Here is a 24,138-nt window from a genome sequence, read left to right on the forward strand (position 1 = left end):
CAGTAAGTCCCGAAAGAAATGAAATTCAGTAAGTACTGACAGTGACAATCGCATTATTTACACAAGTCATTCACAGTGCAGTTGTTGCTAGGAACACAAACATCCTAGGTCAAGGTAAGCCAATCAACACATGTAGTGTGATAAAGGATTTTTATCTTGATTCAAGCCTCTGGTGATAGAATTCATCAACAGGTTTAGTTCTATCTCAGAAGTCTGTCACTCTAATCTCCCTTTGAAGTTTCTTTACTCTGCGATGGCCACTTGAAGGTCAGTCAGAGAGTAAGCTGATATACAGCAGTTTCTGGGGAAATGGTTGAGAGGGTGCTGTTGCACCATGCCCTGCTTGTGGGTCCCTGGTCGACAGTTGGTTGGGCACTGTGTGAACAGAGTGCTGGATTAGATGGACTCTTGGTCTGAACCAGCAGGGCACATCTTATGTTCTTAGGTCCTGGGAGGCTGAAGGGTATGCCACTGGATTTTGAACATTGCCATTTCTGATCTGTGTCCATTTATTCTTTTCTATATAGGCCATTTTGCCCTAGAATGCAAAAACGTATTGCTTACAGAAGTTGGCATATATCACATTGGAAGATGAGCAAGTGAATGAAGCCCTCATATTGTGGGTGACATTCTAGAATTCACATAAGATATTCTGCTGAGCCCTGGGTACTCTGCCCTTCCTGAGAATAATTAATTTCCTAAATTTCCATAGGCACTAAAGCATGAAGTAATGCATATGTGTAGGTCTTGCAGTCAAAAAGGGACAGAACATGGATGATCCTTGATCTCTGCAAACACTTCTCCTATCTAAGGTTGTAACCCTTCCTCCAGTACTTTTCCAAGTTCCACCTTCTCAAGCAATTTTGCTTTCTGATTGCAGTCAAATTAGCCTCTTGAGCTTCTTGCTACTCTGCAATCTGGAAACTGAGAAGCCATATCATTTAGTGGAAAGGGTACTTTTCCTGGCTACTTTTCAAAGGAGAAGAACCCCACCGCAATTATACATCATAACTCTATGATGTAACTACTTGTGAAGTAGGAGAAGTAGATAGCACAGCTGTTTCTATATAATTATCTGTACTTGGATTGGTTTGTTGAAGAATTTTTTTCACACACACCCATCTGATAAACAGCAATGCCAACAACAAGTTGCCATGTTCTGGAATAATCAGTGTGTTTCTTGCTTGCATAGTTGGTACAAATTATTTGGTAACACTAGGACACAATTTGAGGGCCCGTTTTCATTGACCACAGAAATTACTGATATTGAGTGGGTTCACAGAATCATAGAATAGCAGAGTTGGAAGGGGCCTACAAGGCCATCGAGTCCAACCCCCTGCTCAATGCAGGAATCCAGCCTAAAGCATCCCTGACAGATGATTGTCCAGCTGCCTCTTGAAGGCCTCTAGTGTGGGAGAGCCCACAACCTCCCTAGGTAACTGATTCCATTGTCGTACTGCTCTAACAGTCGGGAAGTTTTTCCTGATGTCCAGCTGGAATCTGGCTTCCTTTAACTTGAGCCCGTTATTCCGTGTCCTGCACTCTGGGAGGATCGAGAAGAGATCCTAGCCCTCCTCTGTGTGACAACCTTTTAAGTATTTGAAGAGTGCTATCATGTCTCCCTTCAATCTTCTCTTCTCCAGGCTAAACATGCCCAGTTTTTTCAGTCTCTCTTCATAGGGCTTTGTTTCCAGACCCCTGATCATCCTGGTTGCCCTCCTCTGAACACGCTCCAGCTTGTCTGCGTCCTTCTTGAATTCAGACAACATGATAACTCACACTCAAGCGTTGAGTATGATTTGAATGTAGGTTGTTGCTGAAACGTGGATTATCATGTTGTCTGAACCCAGCCACACTAACCATGGTTTGTTAACCATGAACAATCCATGAAGAGAGCCCATGGTTTGTTGTTGGGTTGTAAACTATTTTAGGTTGTGAACCGAGGGTGGAAGAGAGGGGGAAATAACCCATGGTGAGCCTATCTTCTGTTGGGTGCACTATGGGTTGTTCTGAAAATAACCCACACTGTGTAGCTTATTAGCAGGGTGGCTTGGCATGTCAACACAAACATTGTTCTATACTTAATATTCTTTGGCAGGGTCAGATTAATGGGATATCTGAAAATAAGCTAAACCCATCTTAAAATGGTTCAACAATTTTGTGTTGAATTCAGTGGCAAAACGTCAACTTTACATCAAAGCTTTGAATTTGCATGAGTGTTCTGACGTGTGTCCTGTTCTGTCACGGATTCAAGATAAGAGGAGTTTGGGTAGAAATTCAGACAGATAAATAAATTAGACATTTACCACTGACACTGCTTTAGAATTCCAGGAACATAGCTCTACCCTAGGGAGTGACGGAAGCATACCAGCTGGCTTGAAGACAAAGCCCAGCAAACAGTTGCCGGCATAACAGGAGCAAATAATATCGATAGACTTGCATGTGGAAATAAAAAAAAAACTCAGTACAAAAGATTCTATATCAACAAACTTACATAATAAGGACCAAAACTTGAGCAGTAAACCTGAATCCTGGAATGTGAATTCTATGCTGCTTCTCTGCAAAGTCAAATCAGGCATTCCCGAGAACACCATATCCTAAAACCAATGATATTGCCAAAACATTGATTTCCCGTGAAATTTTATTGTTCAGTTCCCTTTGCCCAACATAGCTTTTTTCACTGAACAATTATAATTTGCTACCTGCAATTCATTTGGGCAGCCTCGCCCATAGGGAACGTGTTGTTGTTGTTGTTGTTGTTGTTTTAAAAAAGATGGCTCTTGATGCTCCCTTCTCTGCTACATTTTCCTGTTCACCCAGAGGGCCAACACAATCCACCCTTTTCTTTTGTCTCTGTTCCTGGGCAGAGAATTCACTTGGGGTTGCCACAGTTTCATCTATTATCAAATTCGGCAGTGTGTAAGACTTGTCATTGTAATAGTATTTCCCCTCCACCCAACTTTAGGAGAGGCAGTGTCAGTATTTTCGTCAGTCTTCAACAGCCTGGGTATTCAGTGAGGGAGAGAGCGAGAGAGAGAGAGAGCACAATCATTATTTGAATCATAGCTTCCATACTTAAAACGTCCTACTGAAGAATAGGACGTATTCTCTATGATTTCTCAAAATATTTGAGAACTCTTATATATTCATAAGATGGAAATGTTTTTGCTTTTTGTTTAGGCCTTTTCTCTATCAGTCCTGGGTCAATTGGAAGGGGACATAACTAGCTCTACTTCTTGACTAGCTCCACTTCTCCCTCACTCCCTCGCACACAGACGTACTTCATGCCGCCTGTTTATTGAACCAGAACTCAGTTATGGCTGCATCTGTGAAACAATGGCTGCCTGTTTGGGTGAATTGCTATAATATCAGCTATGAGGTTACAGCACTTAAATGATTTCTGAACCAAGTTAGGCCAACTGTTTTCAAGGAGAGTCTGACAACCTTGGGACTGTGCAATTACTGTATTAAACTATTATGAAGAAATGGTGTCAGCACATAAATAAAATCCTAAATTAAGTCCTCGGGGACAGGTTATACATATAATATGAATAAAACCAAGATAAATCATAGCTACATGTAAAAGGGGCTCAGTATATAATTCCTCTGTAATATACCATTGGCTGTAAATTTCACTGAAATAAATAAAGGGGAAACAACAGTACCTAGGCCTCCTTAGAAGCCAGTGAAGCCCCAATAAATTTCCATTTGCCCTCACCCTCCAAGTGCAAAAGCGTGACAGCTCTTTTTCCATTCACAATTAGAGGGTGATCTATAGTCAGGCTGATTTCCTCTGTTGAGATGTCTTGCAGTTCCCATGCTTTACATTATCTGAGAGGGCAATAGAACAAAGCGAACTCAATCCTGAGTCAAGGTCAAAATCTCCTCCCCTCCCCGCCTGCTTATTGATTGAGTGATTACATTTTTATACCGCCCAATAGCTGACGTGCTCTGGGTGGCTCACAGTCTGCCCCCATGCCCATGAAATTGAAAAAAAAATCCATAAAGTTAGGAATAAGCAAATGTCCAGGTTCAACTGTGGGGTAAAACCATGGTTTGGATGGATTCCATGTGCACACAATCATGAAGCACATATCTAAACCTCCAAACCATGGTTGGGTGGATCAAGAGTGGTATGTCTGAACTGACCCACCACCTCCTCTTTAATCTGTCCCTGCGAGTCATGCTACTTCGTATGAATCTACTTCATACATGCATCTCATGTGTTTACTTATATATCACCCAATTTGTCCTTTGTAGATCTTAAGTGTATACCTCCTAAAGAACTATTAAACATGGTATTCTAGGGGTGCAAAACCTCAGGCCTGGGAGGGCAAATCTGGTCCCCCAGATGGCCATCTCCCCGCTTCACCTGGCCCCACTCCATTTTACCCAACTATCAGTTGTTTGGTGGTTTCCCACTTTTGTGCATTTCCCCACCTCCACCCCATTCTTAAAGGTTGAGATGCCTCTCCTAAGGCTTAGCTGCTGGCAGCGAGAGCTTCAAGATAAAATATGCTGGCCTTTATGACCCCGCTCCTTCAGCCCAACCCACCACTGGATAAAAAGCTTCTCCAAACTGTAATTCCACTCTCAATCCAAAAGACCTTTTGTACCCCTATGCTAAACTGTGACTTTTAAGAAAAGCAACCATAAAAACCAAAGGTCCTCCTTCTCTATAATGGCCATCTTTTGTGAACATCACACCACCCAGTTATAAGAACATAAGAGCCATGCTGGATCAGACCAAGCAGGACACAGTGCAACAGCACCCTCCCACCCATGTTCCCCAGCAACTAGTGTATATTGGCTTACTGCCTCTGATACTGGAGGTGGCACATAGCCATCACTTCTAGTAGCCATTGATAGCCTTCTCCTCCAGGAATTTATCTAGCTCCCTTTTAAAGCCATCCAAATTGCTGGCCATTATCACATCTTGTGGTAGTGAATTCCAGAGTTAAACTATGCGCTGGGCAAAGAAGTACTTCCTTTTATCTTTCCTGAGTATCTACTAACTACCTTTGTCTCTCTGGGCCTTCTTCCTGTCTTGCATGGTTTTTCTCCCAGTGGGCAGATATTTTTTGGAAACTGGAAGTTTGTTTCAGGGTCAGATTACATTAAGAGAAGGAATGTTAGATTATAATCTGTGTCAGTGAAAATGTAAAGCAACACAAGAAGCTGCCTTTTACTGAGTCAGACCCAATATTGTCAACACTGACCGGCAGCAGCTGTCCAGGGTTTCAGGCAGGATTCTTTCCTAATCCTGCCTGGAGTTGCTGGGGATCAAACCTGGAACCATCTGCATGTTATGTTCACTCCCCAAGTACTACATGTTCTAGCTATTTTTCATAAAAACACGTGGAAGCAGAATTAGTTCCTGCAATATCTAGTTCCTGCAAATAGTTACTGCAATATCTAGAAGAAGATGGGAACTCTACCTTTGAAGCTGGGTTCCTCAGTGTGCATGGAAGGGAGAATAGGTCAGTCTTCTGGTCTTTGCATAATTTCAGTTGCAGGGTTCTGTTTTTCTAATTCCTGAAAGCCCAATGGTTTAAGTTGGGTGACCGACCGAAATAACGCCTTGTTTTTCTGCACTCGTCATTGATAACCCTTCAAGGCAAATTGCAGGCTTCAGGAAACAGACACTCACGCCTGCAATCCTTTTCTGTGTGTGGGATGTGCCCCAATTGTAGAGGAAAAACTGATGCACTTAGCTTGCTGCAAAATGCATACGAACGTATGCTGACCATGTTCAAGATAGTGGGAACTGCTGAACGAACCAAGAGTGGGCATGTCTTCTGGCCTCCAAGGTGAAAGTGTAGGTGTTCTGGACTTTGACAGGGTTACACTTTGACTCCAGTGGTAATTATAGTTAAAGTGCCGATCCCAAAGCACGTCTCTGTTCTGGAGTTTTCCTCTTGAGTGTGTTACTGTTGCAACTCCTCATTTAGGTCAGGAGGTGTGGCACTATATAGCTCTTCTAGGCAGAACTTGTTCCACTAATTGGAGCAGGACACTTGTGCTGCAGCAATGTCCCATCTTGAGAAGGTCCAGGCAATGGAGCCCACAACAACCCCAGGAGGAAGCATAGAGCTAGTCAAAACGATGGTTTCTGATCCTGCTTCTCCCACAGCAACAATGTCCACCAGGAGGTTGCGCAGCGAAGACTACAATGACTACAGCTCAACAGAAGTGACGCCTGATGGCAGCCCCCCAGAAGGCCTAAGCAACTTCTCCAGACCATCCTCCTACCAGCGGTTTGGAGAAGCAAATGGGACGACGTAAGTGACTGAGCGCTTCGTCAGAATCTGTATGCGTGTGTATTAGTTGACAGGCTAATTCAGCCTTCCCCAAGCTTGTGCCCTCCAGATGTTCTGAACTGCAACTCCCAGCATTCTTGACCATTGGCCATGCTGACTGGGGTTGATGGAAGTTGAAGTGCAAAACATCTTGAGGGTGCCAGGTTGGGCAAGTCTGGGCTAACTATCTTTAAGAGAGGAACACATTCATCACATAAGGCTTCTTTCAGGGTGTAAATATAGAAGAAAGGCAGTGGTTGTATGTCCAAGTTCTACCCAATTTAGCTCACTGAATTTTTGCGGGGAAAGCATTCAGGCTTGTACTGTAATTCTTCTTTCATGTGGCAGTCATATGAAAGCCCGTGAGCCATGTGGCTCATGGGCTTATGCCTGTTAGACTGTTGGAAGCATTTATTCAGCCAGCCAAGATCTTTTAGGCATGGAACTTGAATTTCTTCTGGCCCCTTATTCCCTCAGGAAACCATAACCTGCAAGTGCACATTTTTCATAGATGTGTTGTCCATCTGCATTATTTCCTCCAAGCTTCTCTGAACAGGGGAAACATGACCTTTTGCCCTCATTCGGTGTACCGAAACCCATTAAAATAATGAGCCATAGCTTTGTTCCCAGTCTGCCTTTTGAATTAGGTTCATTGAAGTTCCAGGTTTAGCATCCCTGATCTTTAACAGCTACATGCAGTAGCAAGCTCAGACTTTGCTTTAAGGAAATCCAATAGATCCATGTTTGCTTCATGGGAGAAATTGTGACCTTTTTGAAGCCTCAAAATGTATGTGATTTCTTAGTCCTTCTTTCAGATGAGAGCAACGTCTCTCTCTCAAAAAAAATAATGAAGTGTGCTTTCTTATTATGGACTTGTCTTGCCATCCTTTTCCACTGAAGGAGTGTCAGATTGAAGTAACCATCTGCTGAAGCTGCAGAGGTTTGTGGAAGCTGCAGACCTACTTGCACACTGCATATACTTATTAAGAGTATGCTTTGGCAGTTTCAGTTAATATACAGGCTGCATACTTTCCTATAAACTATGGATCTGGCCACTGTCATGCGTACAAGGGTAAACTCTTGATATGGCCACTGTATCATGCTTTATGTAGGGCTCCTTTTGAAGATAGTCTAGAAACTTTAGCTATTAGCTGTCAGGAGGCCGACCTGGCACCAGTCTTTTATGAGTTTCAGTGGTTGCAAGTTTGTTTCCAGGACCGTTAAAGCCTGAGGCAGCCTGGGTCTGGAGTGCCTTCTTGTATGTATTCTCTAGCATACTGTGATATGAGATTAATGGGAATAATACTGCTGTGGCTACCGCCACCTTCCAAAATAGGATTCTGTGACCAAAAGCATGTTCTCTTGATGATTTCTTGGAACTCCCTCCCCAGAGAAGCTTGTTAGGCACTTCAGGACCTTACAGCAGCCTTTCCTACCCTGGGAGTTAAAAGTTGGGAGATGCTGGGAGTTAAAAGTTCAGCACATCTGGACAGTATCAGGATGGGGAAGGCTGCCTTACAGTGTTGAGTGAAGATACATCTGTTTCACTTGGGTGTGTTAGTTTTTAAGAAAAAAAAATCTTCCAGTTCTGATGGTGCTGTAAGAGCTGCCTTAAACTGCTGGTTTGAAAATGAAATGTTCGTTAACTCTTCTTTCTTTTCTTTCTTTCTTTCTTTTTTTTTTGGCCTCCTCTCTTGCCTCTTCCTTCCCTTTTCTTCAGTTTGTCTCCATTAACCATAATGATTGTTAATAAGTTTGGTTTTGTTAGCGTGAATGTGCAATAATCTAAAAGTTTTTAAAATAATCAGCTATGCATAAAAATTAGATGTTAAATTATACCGCCATCATATTTTAATAAACTATTTAGAGCATCGTTCTGAGTGCAAGTTTAAATATCATTTTTAAAACCCTATTTTTTTTTTTTTTAGCTAACCCATCAGTACATTCTTGTTGGTCTTAAATTCTAGAATACATATAGTTGGAAGAAATAGGGCTGCATTCTTCGAGGTACTTAATGATCTCTCTCCATTGTTTCCTCCTCAGATGGCTTCAAACCTTAATACACCTATTGAAAGGGAATATTGGCACAGGCATGTTGGGGCTCCCGTTGGCCATCAGAAATGCTGGCGTTGTGGTAAGACTGCCGCTTTTGCATTGCAATCTTAGTTTAGCATTTTTTCCTGCCAGTCTCATTAAATCTGCATCTTCCTCCTTCCTTAGCAAATGATCCTCGTGCTGGCAGCTTACAGTGCAGTCGTATGAATGTCTACTGGGAGCTAAGTTACATGGTGTTCAGTAGGGCTTTCTCACCGGTACCTGTGCGTAGGATTGAAGCCTTATGAGTTCAGTTACAGGGAAAATGAGAAGCTTCCCACCCACCCACACACCCTGAATTGAGCTGTCGGATCTAATCCTAGTTAATCTACTGCACTTAGAAATTAATTACTATGTAATAGCTGGCAGTGGATAGGCTATAGGTTCAACTCCTGGCATTCAGCTTCTGGTCAGCCAGTGTGGTGTAGTGGCTAAAGTGTTGGACTGGGAGTCGGGAGATCTGGGTTCTAGTCCCCACTCAGCCATGGAAACCTGCTGGGTGACTTTGGGCCAGTCACAGACTCTCAGCCCAACCTGTCTTGCAGGGTTGTTGTTGTGAGGATAAAATGGAGAGGAGGAGGATTATTTATGTCGCCTTGGGTTCCTTGGAGGAAAAAAGGTGGGATATAAATACAAAAATAAATAAATAAATAAATAAGTATCTAGAGAAGAATGACTGAGATATCAAAGGTGAAGTAAAATATACCAGCTACTTCTCCCCACTACTGTTTTGTTGTTGCTGTTGTGGGGAATGATGCTTCAAACCAGGTTTCCTGAGATGCTGCTGCTGAACTTTTTGCATGCCTCCATCTATTTACAAGTTCCGCACTAGGACTTGGGGGCTGCAGTGGAGAGAGAATGGTCCTTGATTGTTCTTAGAATCCTACTTCGATCCAGGATGTCAGCAGAACTGCAGAAGCGTGAGCCTGCCCACCTTGCGTTTCCTATAGTTTGAACAGAGGCATCAAAAACATCTAAGCCAAAACATTTTCATGGTCCCCTCCTTCTCCTTCTAACAAGGCCTCTTAGAGCAGGAAAGTGTCTCTTTGTAGATTATGCAATTTAAATCCAGCTCAGCTGGATCTACTCTCTGATCTATGAAAAAAATGACGTAGGCAATCAAGTATGTAGGTTGTAAACTCAAAGAAGTCCCTTCTAGTGTGTGGCCATCACACTCTCTTAGTGCTTTCTATGGACATTGGAATCCTCCCAACAATGCAGGATTCTTCAGGGACATGTACTTCAGATCATGTAAGCTACAATTAAGCTGTGTTATATCAAAATAGTTCTCGTTTCGTGTTTGCAGTATACTGTATACAAAAGAACCGGATGGGCTGCAAGTAAGACTGGTAGTAATTATCATTTTTTTAAATCCTCAACATTTGGTACCGTAAATAATCAAGTAAAAAGAAGAAAAACTCTGCCTTAGAGGCTTGCAATCTAGCAAGCAAGGCAGTTTGGAAAAGGAAGTGGTAAGAATGGAGGCATTTGCATGACTTTCCCACTGAAATCAGTGGGACTTAAAGTGGCACCTAGTGGGTGTTGGGTCATGCCTATGCCTTACATGCTGATTGGGTGCCTGCAAAGAGGGTGATATGGGGGACAGTAAGTATGGGTGGAGACTTCAGGATAGAAGTACCTATTTTTATGCTTAACGTTTTGGCCTACTAGGAGCCTTCAAGATAGTTTAAAGAAACCTGAGGAAACTTAGTTTCAAGAAAGGGTTAATAACATAGCAGAGAACATGAAAAAAGAAGGAAGGTAAGGGATTGAAGAATAAAGAAATTTTAAACATGAACAAATAGCTTACACTGGATCTAATAAGGAAATAGAAGCCAGTGGAAGAACTGTAATGAAGGTGAAACATGAGTAAAATTAAGTAGGCCAAAAACCAGAGGAGCAGCACAGAGGAGCGGCTGAAGTTGAGGTAGTTAAACCAGAAAGAAAAGAATTATGATAAAAGAAGACTGGCAGTAGAGTGAGACAAAAATTGAATGAATTTTAGCAACATTTAAAAGTTCAAGTCGGATTTTTGTAGCCAGTAGAATAAAAGGAGAAAAATAGAGAAGGGTTCGAAAGTTCCATATTGGGGAGAAGGTAGAATATTCCTATCATCCAAAGTAAGTAAATTGGAAGAGACAGAAAATGAGCTTACAAGTTACTCATTTCTTTGAAATCTCTCTCCTCATCTTGTTGCTATTTCTGAAGTCTCCTCATTGCTTTACACATTAAATATCAGGCAATGAGGAGAAATAAACAGTAGCAGCAAGATGAGCAGAAATATCACACGGGTGTAGAACTTCTGGTTGTCAGCCTGAAAGTAGAAGTGAGAGTTAAGAGGGAATAAGAGGATAAAAGAGAGAGGAAGACACACACAATCACACTTGAACTCCAGATGAAAGAGGAAGGTGAGATACTAACACTGAGAGAGAAAAGACATGATGAACCAGGAGAATGGAACCAATAAATGCTTACTAAAACGTAAATAATATAACTGAAAAATAGAATGGTTATATAAAAGCAGAAAATAAGTAAGAACAGCAAAGGTGCCATATAGCTTAAATTCCCAGAGGGAATCTGAGTAAAGTCTGTTGCAGCAAAAAAAAAAAAAAAAGTCTTGTGATACTGTAAAGACTAACACATTTATTGTGGCAGAAGCCTTTGGGCCTGTTCAGACAACACACTAAGTTATGGTTAGACCCCTAACCCATTTAGTGAGCGTGTTTAAACTGTGTTTCTGTAGCCACCATGGTTAGGAATGGTTCACATAACACACTAAGCCATACTGTTTAGCTCAAAATGCTTAACCGCCATGGCTTAGCGTGTCGTCTGAACATGGTCATGGTGTACTACAGTTTACTTCATGAGTTGTAGGGAGACTTATCATGAGTTACAGGAATCCTTTAATTTCCTGCATCAGATAAAGTGAAGTGCAGCCCAGGAAGGCCTGTACTAGGGATGGGCAAGATAGGGCCTGCATGCACCACCTCCCCTGTCCTATTGGGAAGTTCCCCCTACCCCACCCCACCCGCCAATGACAACAGGAATTCGGTGATGTCAGGGCGGGGGGGAAGCTGCAACGCAGACCCCTTTTAAAAAGATAAAGCATTTGTTTGCTGCCGAAATTTGGTGGCAGCAGCAGCAAAAAGGGGCTATTTTGCAGTAGAAATAGCCCCCTCTTGCTGACACTGCTGAATTTTATCCTTTTAAAAGGGGGCTTTTTAGGCAGCTGTTTTCCTGGCATATGCCATAATAAATTGTGTTTTCAGGGCCCTCTAGACTCTTTGTTGTTTGAGTAGTTTAAGTGCATCCTTTTATCTCTTACTTGTTAAGAGCAGAATCCAGCGAGGCCAAAACCCAGATTCAAAGGGAGCTTAACAGTGAATTAATATATCAAATTGAGAGTTTTGACTTTTTTTTGAAGTGAACGATAGAGGCAAATAAGGTAGTAACTTTTAGCTGAAAAGAAGGTGGGGAAAAGTTGTCTTCAGGACATAGTCGTGTTAAATAAAATACATGCCCATAAACCAACCAGCGACTTGTTGGCTTCGTAGTGACGCAGCAGAACCTCTGGCTTCTCCTTTGAAGCCCTCTCAAGCAATCTTGGGCAGGCATCCTGTATGTAAACGTGCACGTCCATATGTCTTCCAACCAACTGTGAGAGGCAAAGAGCCTTCACAGATTCTATTTCCCCCTTCCTTATCCTAATCTTAGGAAGGCACTGTCCTCTTTAGCCCTTTATCTATTGAGCTGCCTCCTACTTCTGAGATGCTGGTGTTCTATTGCTCTTCGTTTGCCCCTGGGATTCCCACTCAGTGCAAAGAGGCTCTCGTGTCAAGCAGCCAGTGGGTGGGGAACAGTCCAGAATTTCCAAAAATGCTGCCTGAAAGTGGACTTCCCACCTGGGCACAGGAAGCTGAACCACAGGTCTTGTTGCCAAATGGATCCTACCTGTGGGCTGTTGAGAGAACTCCAAGGAACAGAGGCATTTGCAGCAGCAGAGCTAGGTCCTCAAGTGTGTTTATTTCTGTGGTTAGTGGAACACGCAGTGTGTTTCCTCTCGTTTTATAGACGTTGCTGCCATGAGTCAGGGTTCTGTTGGAGTTGAATTGGGAAATCCCCTGCTCATGTCTTACCTCTGCCGCTAGGTGGCCTTAGACAAATCAGATGCCTTTAGCTTCGACCCTCTCCCACTTCCCATCTGCAATGTGAGGAGAATAATCTCTTACCTTAGAGTTGTTGAAAGGATTGCAAGAGAATGTGCGTGAAGGGCTTTGAACACTTAAAAATGCAATGCAGTTACTTTATAAATTATCTAATTGTCTGGCCAATAATAAGCAGTACTAAAAAAACCACAACCCATTAAACTAGCAGCTCTTCTGCCGAGTGACTATTTTTATTTATTTATTTTATTTATTATTAAATTTAGATTCTGCCTTTTTCTCCTCTTGCAAGGAACCAAGGCGGCTTACATGGTCCTCCTCTCCATTTTATCCTCACAACAATCTTGTGAGGTGGGTGAGGCTGACTGGGCCAAAGTCACCCAGTGAGCTTCATGGGAACTAGTACCCTGCTCTCCCGAGTTGCAGTCCAGCACTCTAACCCCGCTACACCACACTGGCTCTACTGTTTCTGTTGGTAAAAAAAATTGTTTGTTTTTTTACTGCCATAAATCTTGCATTTATCTCTTCAGCCACAAGAGCAGTGCTCTTAATTCCTTTCTCCTTGTTCTCACATTGTTTAGATGGGCCCTATCAGCTTGCTTGTGATCGGAATAATCGCAGTGCACTGTATGCACATCCTGGTGAAGTGTGCCCACCACTTCTGCAACAAGTAAGAGGAAATGGGGATCGCTCAAAGAAAGTGGCTTTATCTTCTTTGTCAGTGTCGGCCACCCCCACCTCCCTTATACCTCCAGTCTTTGAACATGAGTTGAACTAGGTGGTGATTCTCTTGTTTCTAAAGCACTGGGCTTTCCCCCCCCCCTCTTGCACCAAACCTGGAAACAAGACTGACCCATTTCACAGAGGGCAGAACTGGATCTGAGAGATTACAACTTGGCTGCCCAACGTGTGCAGGAGCTTCTCATGGGCTTCCACGAGCAGCTCCAACTTGATAAACCCATTTTTCTCTGTAAAGGGGAAACTTTGTTACGCACACAAAGCAAGTTGGAGAGAATGGGTAGGCCTGCACAGCAGCAAGCAGAGCTCTGGATCAGCAGTGGATAACTTCTGACCCTCTAAATGTTTTGGAGTACAACTCTCATCAGTCCCTGCCAGCATGGCCAACGGTCAGGGACTATGGGAGTTGTAGCTACCAAGGTAGGGATTGCCTATCTATGTCCGGGGTCATCACTACAGTTTACAAGATCCTATTCACAATCATGGTTAGCATCATTCTACTAGCTCTATGAGAAGCATCTTGATCCAGGGCAGGGCTAGGCATCCTTACCCTACCAATGATGCTGAATTAAGTCTAGAGGGGTGGGGAGGACATGTATGTTCACCCCCATTGACTTAATTCAATTTCCTGAAAAGCAGGTATTATATGCATGGAAGGGAATCAGCAAAGCAGATATAAATCTGAAGTACACCCACTTCACTCATGCATGCACATATATGTGGGATTGCGCCAAGGCGAAGCAGCTCTCATAGGCATGTGTGGGAAGTTCTTTTGACAGTAACAATTTCCCATAGCCATAAACAAATGTCAGCTGCAGATCTGTTTAGCTCAAGATTCCAACAGTGTTTAGGATCTTTCAATGGCTACTAGTCTTGATAGTTATGTGCTACCTCTGGTAACAGAGGCTGTAAGCTTATGTATACCAGTTGCTGGGGAACATGGGTGGGAGAATGCTGTTTGTGAGTTCTTGGTCAACAGCTGGTTGGCCACTGTGTGAAGAGAATGTCGTCCTTGGGTTGCAACAGTTATTTTTACTCAATGTATGCGTCTGTGGCAAACAGATCTCCCGTTCCAATATCCTTTCCACCCAACCCCCTCTCTCTCTTTTTTCCCCCCATTAGACATCAGAAACCATTTGTGGATTACGGGGATGTTGTGAAGCATGGGCTGGAAGCCAGCCCCAGTGCGTGGCTTAGGAATCACTCCATCTGGGGAAGGTACTTGCCTTGCTTTTAGTTGTGGGTGTGTGAATTTGTTGATGCTGTTCTAACTAGTCTAAGTATGTGGAAAAGTCGTAGATCTAGATAGTTTGAAAGCACAATCCTGTGCATGTGTAGACAGAAGAAAAGTCCTACAACTCTCAGCATGGCTAGCTGGGGCATGCTGGGAGTCGTAGGACTTCTTTCTCTCTAAACATGCATTGGATTGCACCCTTAAGGATTTTTAATGGTTGGGAGAGGGGAATAGACAATACTTCTGTTTTGCATGGCAATGCTTTTTAGATATTTTTTGCATGCACAACACAGATGGGCTTGTTTGGCTTGGAATTTCCATAGCACTTTTATGAATTGTGACAGATGGCAAACATGTTTGGTTGGGTTTGCTGCACTTCTTCTGGGGAGTTCTTGCTATGAAATCAGTGGGCCGTATCCAGTACTGCCACCATGCTCCTACTCGATCTGTTGCACAAGCAGGACCCAACACTCATACAGTGGAGAGCTAGAAGGACAAACATCAATTCCGGATACAGAAATGGTCATTTCTGGATTGGGGCAGTTCAGCTGAGCTTCCTTCCGCAAGCTCTGTTGATCTACCTCGTTTCAGAAGCAAGTGTTTGTGCTTGTTCCAAGTTGATTTTAGAACCTCTTGCTCCCTGTTGCACTAACAGTGAGTCTCGCTGGTGCATGGCCAGGCCTGGATACTGCCTATTGTCCTCAAATGTGAAAAATCTGACTATGGCCGTAGCTAGACCTAAGGTTTATCCCAGGATTGTCCTGGGGTCAAACCTGTTCATCTAAGTGCCACGCAGGGCATCCAGCGCTCAGACAAGGACGAACCAGGGATGATCCTGGGATAAACCTTAGGTCTAGCTACGGCCTATGTCTTTGAAAAACATTGATTATGTCTTTGAAAAGCAGTACTTCTTGTCTCCTTGATGTCTGAACGTTTAGCAATTTTTAATTATTATTTATGGATGATTTATATTTATGAGACTCCTGTCAACTAAATTTCCTAGGCATCTTACAGTCAGTTTAAAAATGGAACAATATTACAATGAAATCTTACAAAACCTAAAACAAAACAAAAAACCTGGTAAAAGCTGCTTCACAGCATAAAGGCCACTTGTGCCTTTAGTGATGGATCCAGGAGCACCTCTAAGATAGAAACCTGGTCTTTCAAGGGGAAACCTGGTCCTTCAAGGGAAGTGCAGTTGTCTCCGAAGCAGGTTGAATCCCACTCATCTGGATGAAGGAGTCATCTAGAAAGAGTGTGTTTTGTCAAGAATGAGCCTCAACTTGGTTAGCTATCATTCAGTCCATTGCTGCAGCCAGGCACCAGCCCAGCAGAACCACAGCCTCCCTTGGCTCTGAGGATAAGGAGAAATAGAGTTGCCCATCATCAGATTCTGATGACACTGCATTTCAAACTCTCAAACAATTTCACTCAGTGGTTTCCTGCAGATGTTAAACAACACGGGGGATAATTTTTTAAAAATCATTTGTAAACCTTTTAAAATTGGATTTTCAGTTTTAACTAGGGCTGTGCACTGCCTCAGGCCGAATCCCTGAATCCAAGCCGAGGCGGACCAATTTGGCCTGTATCCATGATGGTACCGGGTCAGCCCGAGGCTGAAGCAGATCAGACCCGAAGCCTTAGGCGCCTCAGGCCAATTCGGGGTAGTGCTGGACCTGTAACTGCTAAGATCTTCCAAGTCCAGTCTTCATCATGTGCATTTTATTATTTTTCAGGTACCTAGTAGTTTTTTTCTTGATCCTCACTCAGCTGGGATTCTGCTGTGTGTATTTTGTATTCCTGGCTGACAATCTAAAACAGGTAAGACGCAAAATAATTTAATGTGGTGTAATGTCTAAAGGCAGCATAGGTGAGAATTTAGGAATTTAAGAGCTCTTTTAACTGGAGCATCTTCATTATTCCTTTAACCAGGTGGGCAGAGACAGGCCTTGTTTCCATAACTAGAGTTGTTCCACCTGGCAAAAAACCAAAACAAAACCCCCCAACAACCCACCACCTCATTTTCATTTAGCTTGTGACAAATTAGTGTCTTAGCTACGAGATACAACACCCTGGTTCCTCTTACAAATCCAACTCTGCTTTTCCTTAGCATGGGGGATATATTGCCTTTGTTTTGTTCTAGAATAGAGACGATGTAGAGTAAAGTACAATAGCTCTATAGTATCCAACAGATACTGTACATTTGTATACCCACAAAGAGATGATATAAATGTAAATAAACTGGCAGCCCCATAAACAGACTCCTGGATTGTAGCCAATACATTGTTGTTGGAAAGTAACGCTTAATGGGATTTTAAAATTGTTGTCGTCGTCGTTATTGTTGCTCATGGTAGCATTGCATTATTGAAGATGGTATGCTCAGAATGGCTGTAGTTGGAGCTGGTGTATGAAAATCAATACTATGGTTTGTTGAAGGAGGCAATGCTAGATTGTTTTCGAAACTTCCTGTTCAACGAAGTTTAATGAAACCGCCTATTTAATAAAACCCAAGGGCAGGAGAATAGCAAAATGTTGTTTCTTGGTCATTTGCCGTTCTTTTCTAAGGAACAACAGCTAGCCTTTATGGTGACTTGGGCTGCATTGAGGTTGTCCCCACATAACCTGGTGTTTCTCTCTCTCTCTCTCTCCCCATTACACTCACAGCCTCTCACAATTTACTGAGAGTACCGATAGATAAGGTTAGGTTCATAATTAAATTACTCCTTTGAAGCTACCAGGTCTCTGTGGCAAATCCGTTGGGTCGTATTTATATTTTAATGCTTTAGGATTTAGGATGATATAGTTAGACTAAATGAAAATTGTGTGATTTTTAACTTTCAGCTCACTTGAACAATGTTTTTAATGAATTTCATATTAAAAAACAGACCCTCTTTTTCAGTTTTATGCAATGCACAGTGGGGATTAAGGTTCTAATTACATACTCCACACAGTTACCCTCTTGTACCATGATGATACAGAAATACTTCATACTTTTCTTTTTTAAAAAAATTGGGCAGGGCAGGGATTAACTTGTAGAATATCCTCACTGCACTTAGAGAAGAAAAGAGTTGCAATAACCATATGACTTTGTGTTTCTCTTTTCTCTAGCCCGGTAATCTGTAAATGGCTCTGGGGAAATCATAAGTAAGATCCATCCCTTGTGAACAACAGAAAACAAAAGTGTGTTTATCTGATTGGGGGACACGTGTTCTCCTGTTGAACAGTTGCCTTCTGAATCTGAGAGAAGTGCATTCTTATTTATCTGTAGTTATGATTCTCCTACAGGCCATTTGTATGATTCAACAATGGCTCAGTTCAGACAACACGTTAGTTAACGCAGTGTGAAATCTCCACTCAACATTTGAGTTTTTAGTGGGCACTCCTCACACAACATGTTCTAACTCTACTGTTGTTTAATTGTGGGCTACTGTGGAGTTCAGTAAAAAAACATTAGGACATTTGATTGACAGTTCCCCCACCCACTCTCCTCCCCCAGTCCTCTCGATGGTAACCCATCAGCCATTGCTGCGAAAAAACAATCCTGGCAGCTCTCCTAGAGCAACACTCCCTCCTTTCACCACTCTTGCCAGAGAACTCTGTAGCCAGTGGGAAAAGTCAATTCAACGCAACAGAAAAGTCCACAGAGCCCTCCACACAACACACCAATTGTGCAAAAACTTGCCTCTGCACAGCGTGGATATTCAACGTGGAGGGTTTTCCAAAAAAACCACCATTGCGTGGAGTTTTCCCACCAGACAGCACATTTCTCAACGGCGGTGTAAAAACTCCACTTTGGAGTTCTAAAACCACCGTTGAGAAACGCGTTGTCTGAACTGAGCCGATGAGTGCAGTCTACGGATTAAGAGTCTAATATAGCTCGGCAGTGTCTCATTCGGATCAAGATTTCAATTCGCTCACATGGTTGGCTTAGTACAAATGTTTTCACTAAAGGGTGCAAATGTTCAACTTCTGTATCAGAAGTTGAAGGTAGTCCTCTGTGATGAGCTGAATATGTACACTCTGATACCACCCTTTCCTATTCAGGGGGCAGTTCTTCTTCTTACTTGCTTGCTTTTGTAAGGTGCTGTACCCATCAGTAACTGGAGGGTGCTGTTTATAAACGGATGTCTGTGCTCTTTCAAGGAAAGCTATGTAAAGCTCATCCTTTCTTTTTACCCTTGTGATATGGTGCAGCTGTAACTTGGATTCTAGAATACTTGGTGTGTGCAAACTGGACTCTTAAGTCAAGGCTGTGTATATTCCCATTGTTGGAATAGAAAGTCACATATTAACTTATTGTCAAACACATTCGCTCATAATCATGTTATAAATCAAGTAAAGGGGGAAAAGCCTGTTAATAACCCATTTCCCTCAACGTATGAATCCTTAGGTGATCTCTTCTGCCAATGGTACAACCAACGACTGCAGTGCCAATGAAACAGCGATTATGGCTCCAACCATGAGCTCCCAGTTATACATCCTGTCCTTGTTGCCGTTTGTGATATTGCTCGTCTTCATCCGGAATCTCAAGATACTTTCCATCTTCTCCATGCTAGCCAATCTTCTCATGATTAGCAGCCTGATAATGGTCTACCAGTACATTGTCAGGGTATGTACAGAGATCAGCGTGGAAATGGCAACATTAGACCCCTTTCTGAATTTCCTTCTTGGTAATTGTGGCACCATTTTGAAGTGGCTCCTTTTATGTGTAGACAAGCCACTGGAGGTTCATGTTGCAACTCCAATGTCAGTCCAGTCCAGTCCAGTGAATGGAAGGCTTTAGTTAGTTAGCTAGTTAATTTTATTAATATAGCACCATTATTGTACAGGGGCCAGAGTATTTTTAAAAGCATTTTTAATAATTTTATTAATATAGCACCATTATTGCACAGGGGCCAGAGTATTTTTAAAAGCATTTTTAATTGCAATATAAATTTCAACAGAGGCAGAGAAAAGGAAGGCAAGAATAACAAGATGAGTACATTCTGCATTGTGTATAGTTAAGATTTGTTTTGGCTGCAGGGAGGATGAGGACTTAGTGGTTAAGCCAAAGCCTTTTGGGGAAGAAGTGTGTTTTGAGGAGGGATTTGAAGGAAGAGAGTGGAAAGTTTCCCATGCAGGGTAGAGCAAAAGATTAAGAGCAGTGTGTTAAGGGAGTGGGCAGCAGGGCACTTCTGCTAGGTTAGGAGTTGTAGAGTTCATGGGGAAATGGTCACATGTCAGGTGATGAGGTGGAGCTAAGCCCAGGCTCTGAAGAGTGTTGAGTGCAGCAACAAGGAGTATCTACTGGAGACAGAAGGGATTAGGAACCCAGTGAAGGGATTTGAAGTGGGTGTCACATGAGAAGTGAGTTATTCTGTCAGAAGATTCCTGGGTAGATGGGTGGGCAGTGAGGTATGATGATGGAAGGCCAGAGAGAGAGGAGGTTTGCAGCAGTCTGGCCAAAGGCCATCACAGTAGGAGCTGATGCTGGAGCGATGGAGAATTGGCGGGGAGCTAGATTGCTGCAATGAACAGGGAGAACCAGAGGGATTTGGCTACTGAGTGATTATGGGGAGCAAAAGAGAGGGAGCAAAATACTTCGGGATGTATTGTGGCCTACATGTCAAAATGACTGGCCACCACTGGTATAGCAAGACTATAGTAACACAGTCATATTTAGAGAGAGAAAAACAGCAAGTGTGGCAACTACTGTGGTGCTAGTTTGCTTCTACTCATAGTAGTTCACTTGTTTTTAGTAAGCTGTGGGATTAATAGATAGTAGCGTTTTCAAATTCTACACATCCAATGGAGGGGGTGAGAAATTAGCTTGGTGGAAGAGCACATGCTTTGTATGCAGAAGCTCTGAGGCTGAGTTCCTGTTATCTCTAGGTAGGGCAAGGAAAGCCTTCTGTCTGAGATGGTGAAGAGCCACTGTCAAGTCAGTGTAGGCCAGGGATTGGCAACTGGTGGCCTTCCAGATATTTTGGCCTCCAACTCCCATGGTCCCTCCCCATTGGGTATGTTAGCCAGGGACGGTGGCAGTTGTAAGCCAAAACATCTGGAGGGTCACCAGTTGCATACCGCGTTGCAAACAGTAGAGCTAGATGGACCTGAGCTAAACTGATCCGTCTCAGTGTAAGGCAGTTTCCTATGATCCAGTAGCTTCCTGTTGGAACTCTCTCCCAAGCAAGTCATTGGTTCATTTTCTCTCAACTTCTTTTTTCTTTACTGTTTGCCAGGACATTCCAGATCCTTCCCATCTGCCTATGGTGGCTCCATGGAAGACCTTTCCTCTGTTTTTCGGCACAGCCATCTTTGCTTTTGAAGGCATTGGAGTGGTAAGTGTGTGTGTGTGTGTGCGTGTGCGTGTGCCTGCTTAGCTTGTTTTGCTAGGAGACACAGAAAAATTCAGGTGCACAAGGGCTTTGGGGACACCTGTTCTCTGGTTGGGGAGGAATCTAGCAGAACTTAAGTCATCTGGCTGCTGAACACATATGAGGCCAGCAATGCTGCATACCTATTCCTATCCAAAATTTTCTTACTGCTTCAGCCTCAAACTTTGAAAAGAATCCATGTAACCTTTTGCAAGGTATTGAAAGTCATTGTTTGGGGGCTAACAGTGTTCTGTTAATATCTTACTGCTGTCCTGGGATTAAATACTTTGACATTGACCTTTCTTGCTTTTTTTAAAAAAAATTAAAAGTGCATTTGTAGCACAGAACGGCAGTGTGGGTGAGTGAACTTATCTGAATAGCATTATTGTGTAGGTTTTCTGTGCTGTCTTGTTGGAAGTACATGGGATAAAAATGGAAACGTTTGATCTACCCTATCCTATCTTTTCCTCCCTCCCCTTTTGATCTTAGGTAATTTGACTCTTTTATCTTGCAGTGGTTTAGGGTCAATTTCCTGCAGTGGTAATTTTGTTTCCTGAGCTACTAATGTCATTCTGAGATGCATTAGCTGGAGAAGCATTGCATCTCAGACAGGGAAAGAAGTAGCACAGATCTATCCAATGCTGCTTAGGTCTCAGCCCTGGAGCGCTGGATTTAGTTTTTGTTTGTCTCTTTGAGAAGGATATGGCCAAACTGTCGAGGGTTCAGAGCGAGAAAGATGATAAGAGGCTTAGAGTGCAAGACTCTGAAGGAACTGGGGACATTGAGTTGAGATGGGAGGTGCGAAACACTAAAAGCTCGGCTTGTGTTTGATGCCTGAAGCAGAGCAGCGAGTGGCACACTTTGCCCCCACAGTCCAAGTTGCATCGTACCCCAGGCCAGTCAGGTTATTTTAATAATAATAATAATAATAATAATAATAATAATAATAATAATAATAATAATACATTATTTCTTACCCGCCTCTCCATTCTGATCAAGGCAGGGAACAACAGTAAATATAAAACACACAAAACTGAATTAAAACATAATATACGTTGTTAAGCATCCTAAAATCATTTTAAAAACTTCCTAAAATCAAAACTTAATTTTGTTCTGACTTTATACTGTTAGTTTTACCCTACCCAGTGCCTGTTTACCCTACCCTGTGCCTGTTTGCATTCTCTTCCCCTCCTTATTGTTTTATTATGATTTTATTAGAATGTAAGCCTATGCGGCAGGGTCTTGCTATTTACTGTTTTACTCTGTACAGCACCATGTACATTGATGGTGCTATATAAATAAATAATAATAATAATAATAATAATAATAATAATCCTAAAATTCCACTGGATAGGCCTGCCGGAAGAGATCAGTCTTGATAGCTTTCTTGAATGCTGATAGACTGTTAAGTTGATGAGTCTCCTCAGGCAGGCCATTCAACAGTCTGGGAGCAGCAGGAGAGAAGGTCCTCTGGGTAACTGTTGTTCATCTAGTTTTTGCTGACTGAAGTAGACTCTTCCCTCTCATTCTTCCTGAGCGGAGAATGAGAGAGAAAGGGGTTATGTTGCAGTGGAGTACATCTAATCCGAATGCCAAGCAGTGTCCCTAGCTATAAAAATGAAGGTGCTTGACTGACACATTTATAAAATCTCCTTGTCTGGAGATGGATAACTTCTCTTGAGCATAGCTCTGGCCAAAGCTCAGTACAAAAGACTCATGGCAGTTGGTCTGCGTATCCACTGTATCCAAAATACCTAAACACACTAACTAGGGAAAAAATGCATTAATTTAAAAAAAAAAGCAATCTAAAGAAATGTTTGGGAATTGACTTGGTTTGTGAAATTCTGTTTCAAAGACTAGATGTGTAGATTTACCAGCAAATTGATTTGCCTTTGTTTTGTTAGCTGCTTTGCCCCCTTTCTTTTATTTTCTTTTTAGAAAAGCATGATATTTTGAAAAAATTGCAGTGGTTGCAGAAATGTGATACATTCCTGTGATTTGCATTCAGAAATGTGGCTCATGCATTCTCAATTGGAGACGGAGAGGTCCATGATTATCCGTGGTTGGTTTTGAGATCTGTGAATGACTTCTATATAAAGCATCTTTTTGTGTGTGTGTGTGTGTATTATACAAACTGGCTCGTAAATTATAATTGCAACAGTAAAGTTTAGGACTTTCTCTCTCTTTCTCCCCTTCCATGTATATATGATCTCCCATTTCAGCTGTCTACAGGCATCATCATACCATAGGTTACCCTCCTTCGGCCTCAAAATTGTCAAATGTCCTTTCCTTAGTAACAGTGGTTCAATAGCTGCCGTGATCTGGGCGTAGCAATCTATTACTATGTCCGGTTCTTTAGAGGTGAGCAGTGTGTTTCTCAGGGCCTGGAGACTCTCAGAGTGCCATAGATCTTCAAATGCCCATAGGTCCTCATTTGCCCATCTTCGGCAGCGGACAGAGCTGTCTGAGGGACGAGTTAGAGTTGACATCTCATTGTTTGTTGGAACTTTATTTACACAATCCATCTGTACAACCAGCGGCTGGTGGTTACTGCATGGGTATACGTCTACTTTAAAAAGCTTTATGAAGCCAAGGGCTGCTGGCGAGACTGCTATGTAATCAATAACACTGGCACCTGAATGGTTTATAAAAGTAAACTCCCCTTTCTTATCCTCGGGGAAGGTGCCGTTTAGCACATTGAGACCAGTCTGCAAAATCATTTCGGCAAACTTTTTTCCTTGGGAGTTTACTATTTGATCCTTGGAATGTCTGTTCTCTAGCCATGGGAAATCCTCCTGTGAAAGATGGGTTATTTGTTCTACAGCAGACCAGTCCGAGCCCAGCCGAGCATTAAAATCACCTGCTAGAATCAGTGGGACATCAGGGAACTGAGTCTGCAGGGCCTCTAAATAATCTGAAAGGTTTTCCCATACATCCTCACTGGAATGAGCCGATTTCCAGTGGGGGATGTAAGCATTAACCAAGATAAATGGTGTAGACCTGGTTTTTAGAAATATAGCCAATGCCCAGGCTTGCAAGTTGTTAATAAGATAGCTTTCAGCCTTCAGAGAGGTGGAGATGCAACAAGCTAGACTCCCACAAGGTCACCCTGTGCCTCTGCCGGAGGTTGCAGGAACTGCATATATTTTTTTCCATGTATATAAATGTTCCCTATGATTGGGAAGGGACAGCTATTTTCACTCTAGTTACATGTACACGGTTTGGACTCCCTAGAAGCAGCCTTTACATTGGGA

General features: G+C 42.6%; 1 protein-coding gene across 1 annotated transcript in view; it reads left to right on the forward strand.

Annotated features, from left to right (window-relative positions):
* The window catches only part of LOC134394981 (proton-coupled amino acid transporter 1-like), a 49,687-nt gene that overhangs the window by 2,277 nt on the left and 23,272 nt on the right, over window positions 1-24,138 (forward strand). Inside the window, exons 2-8 of the mRNA XM_063120892.1 lie at window positions 6,134-6,281; window positions 8,343-8,433; window positions 13,138-13,226; window positions 14,417-14,512; window positions 16,265-16,349; window positions 18,919-19,137; window positions 20,750-20,848. Coding sequence (XP_062976962.1) covers window positions 6,139-6,281; window positions 8,343-8,433; window positions 13,138-13,226; window positions 14,417-14,512; window positions 16,265-16,349; window positions 18,919-19,137; window positions 20,750-20,848 — 822 coding nt within the window. The 5' untranslated portion in view covers window positions 6,134-6,138. The remainder of the gene's footprint in view (window positions 1-6,133; window positions 6,282-8,342; window positions 8,434-13,137; window positions 13,227-14,416; window positions 14,513-16,264; window positions 16,350-18,918; window positions 19,138-20,749; window positions 20,849-24,138) is intronic.

The sequence above is a fragment of the Elgaria multicarinata genome, chromosome 3, assembly GCF_023053635.1.
Source record: "Elgaria multicarinata webbii isolate HBS135686 ecotype San Diego chromosome 3, rElgMul1.1.pri, whole genome shotgun sequence".
Taxonomy (NCBI): Eukaryota; Metazoa; Chordata; class Lepidosauria; order Squamata; family Anguidae; genus Elgaria; species Elgaria multicarinata.